The sequence below is a fragment of the Diplotaxodon limnothrissa genome, linkage group LG3 (assembly GCF_057381915.1).
Source record: "Diplotaxodon limnothrissa isolate DT_005_m linkage group LG3, D_limnothrissa_male_GT1.1, whole genome shotgun sequence".
Taxonomy (NCBI): Eukaryota; Metazoa; Chordata; class Actinopteri; order Cichliformes; family Cichlidae; genus Diplotaxodon; species Diplotaxodon limnothrissa.
Window position 1 is genome coordinate 8,384,343 of NC_140598.1, and position 2,565 is coordinate 8,386,907.

At 44.9% G+C, this 2,565-nt stretch overlaps 1 protein-coding gene across 1 annotated transcript; it reads left to right on the top strand.

Moving 5' to 3' along the window:
* Positions 1-293: 293 nt before the first annotated feature.
* Positions 294-1,053, top strand: LOC146634368 (stonustoxin subunit alpha-like; the record flags this gene model as incomplete). The annotated part of the gene is made up of 2 exons (XM_085349420.1): positions 294-363; positions 512-1,053. Coding segments are annotated over 2 exons (612 nt in total), but the record flags the coding sequence as incomplete, so codon positions are not given.
* Between the last annotated feature and the right edge of the window lie 1,512 nt (positions 1,054-2,565).

Genomic DNA, 2,565 nt, shown 5'->3' on the forward strand with positions numbered 1-2,565 from the left:
GTCGCCCTTCACATCAGGTCGTCACCAACACTGGACATTTTTAAAAGCCGGTTGGAAACACATTTGTACTCTGTAGCTTTCAATCCTGACCAGTCTTTATAGTCATTACTGTGTATGTTTCCTATTTTCTCTCTACTCTGTGCAGCACTTTGGCTCAAGCTGTTTTTAAATGTGCTGATAAATAAATGTAGATTTCTTTGAATAAAACAGTGGAGCCGAGCTTTGAGCTCAGTGTGTAACAGTGTGTGTGTGAGAGCCATGTAATGTCCATGTGTGCATGCTGACTGTGCTGCTCTGACCCCCCTCCTCCTTTCAGGGTGGAGCCTGCTGGAGTCCGATGGTTGAGACCAGGTCTGAGGAAGTGTAAGTGTGTTTTTAATGGGATTCATGAAAACAAAGCAGCACACATTCAACCATCTTCATCATGTCAGGAGTCATCATCAAAGTGTCAATCAATGAACAGATGATGGATCAATAACTGCAGCTGGATTGTGTTTGTTCTCTCCATCAGATTCCTGTCAACTCACAATCGACACAAACACAGTGAACACAAAGCTCCAACTGTCTGACAACAACAGGAAGGTGACACGTGTGGAGGAGGTTCAGTCATATCCTGATCATCCAGACAGATTTGATGTTTATGAACAGCTGCTGTGTAGAAATGGTCTGACTGGTCGCTGTTACTGGGAGGTCGAGTGGAGAGGAGACGTTTATATATCAGTGAGTTACAGAAGCATCAGAAGGAAAAGAGACAGTGATGACTGTGTGTTTGGATACAATGATCAGTCCTGGAGTCTGAGCTGCTCTGATGATGGTCCTGAGTTTGTCAGGCACAATAACAGAGTAACATCCATCTCCTCCTCCTCCTCCTCCTCCTCCTCTGTCTCTAACAGAGCAGCAGTGTATGTGGACTGTCCTGCTGGCACTCTGTCCTTCTACAGAGTCTCCTCTGACACTCTGATCCACCTCCACACCTTCAACACCACATTCACTCAAACTCTTTATCCTGGGTTTATGTTCTGGCCTCCTGGTGGCTCAGTGTCCCTGTGCTGAGTGGAGTGTAAAGAGTGTCTCCTGTTACAGAAACACTCTGACTGTTGAACAGATAGTTCAGTCTGTACATGTCTGTCTCGTTCACTCACAAACACGTTTTCAGATTCATGGATTCAATCAGTTGATGTTTGAAACTCTTCTAAATGATTCCTTGTAAACTTCTTCAGTCACAAACAAACAGGAAGTGATGTCACATGTGTTCCTGTCCACACAGCAGAATGAGTCTATTGCTGACAGTGATGTACAAACAGAGTGAGCATTTCTGAGGCCCAAAATAAACTGAGTAGTTCACTGAATGAACAATGGACTGTGAGCTCAGTTCCTTCATCATTAGTATGGATTATATATGTATATGTATTATATTAGTATCATATATATCAGGTGCTGCTGCTTTCAGTCATTGTGCAAATGTGCTGTTTGTAAGCTTGTAAAGCTGCAGTCAGCTGAGACTGAAGAAGTCACCTGATCAGTGAGCAAACGTTTCTGAAAACGTCCAGATGAACAGAATCAACCTTTTGGGATCAGCCAGCAATGCAGCATCATTGTTGTTCAGCTTCAGAGGTTTGCAGGAATGAACTGATGACCAGAAACAGCTGCAAAGTCCAAGAAAATACCAGCTGGAGTTCAGCTGCATTTGAAGAAGTCAAAGAAAAGTAAGGATGGCAAAGGGCGACGTTTTCTTCCAAAGAGCTGCAAACATGGTCGACGCCTCATTAGAAGAATCATCTGGACATTTGTGAGGAACTCTAACCAAGAAAGCAACGTCACACAGATCCAACAGACAGTTTCCATGACTGCAAGTGTTGAGTGGAAAAATGCTACATTGCATTATTGCATCCTCTCACCACAGGAGGCGCTGTTGGCACCACTGATTGCTGATCAGCTGTTCTCTGATGATCTGATTGATACTGTGAATAACGGGACTCACTGAACTCTGTGACACAGTGAAGATTACAGAGTTTAACTTCAACATCTGACTGACGTCACACAGACAGAAGGATGAACCAGTGAGGCACAGAACACAGTTACTGGAGATACTGGATCAGCTCCATGTGAACCTCTGATGGAGAAGCTGCTGAGCCAGAGAAACATCAGGACATGACAGCAGCTGCACTTATCTAACAACATGTAGCAGAGCTGATCTATGTTAGAGGATCTATCACAGCAGCTGAAGCCAAAGTCCAACACTGGATACCAGCTGAGCCTGTGCTGAGTGTAGTGTTACAGGAAAAGGGCAGAAACACTGGTAGCTCCCAGTGATGCTGACTGGGGCACAGAGCTGAATGATGCAGCATCAGGACACTGTTTCAGTCTGACTGACAGAGAAACCTGTAGCTGTATCTACATGTGAGGCAGAGGCCACACAAGCAGCTTTCTATGTTTCACAGTGACTGAGATCTTCAGTGGGGGTGGACATGCTCCTGTACAGACCTCTGAGGAGAACCAAGGTGCAGTCAAAGAGTCCAGTCTGTCCTCACAGATGTGAACATGTGCTTTCATCAGGTCTGCTGT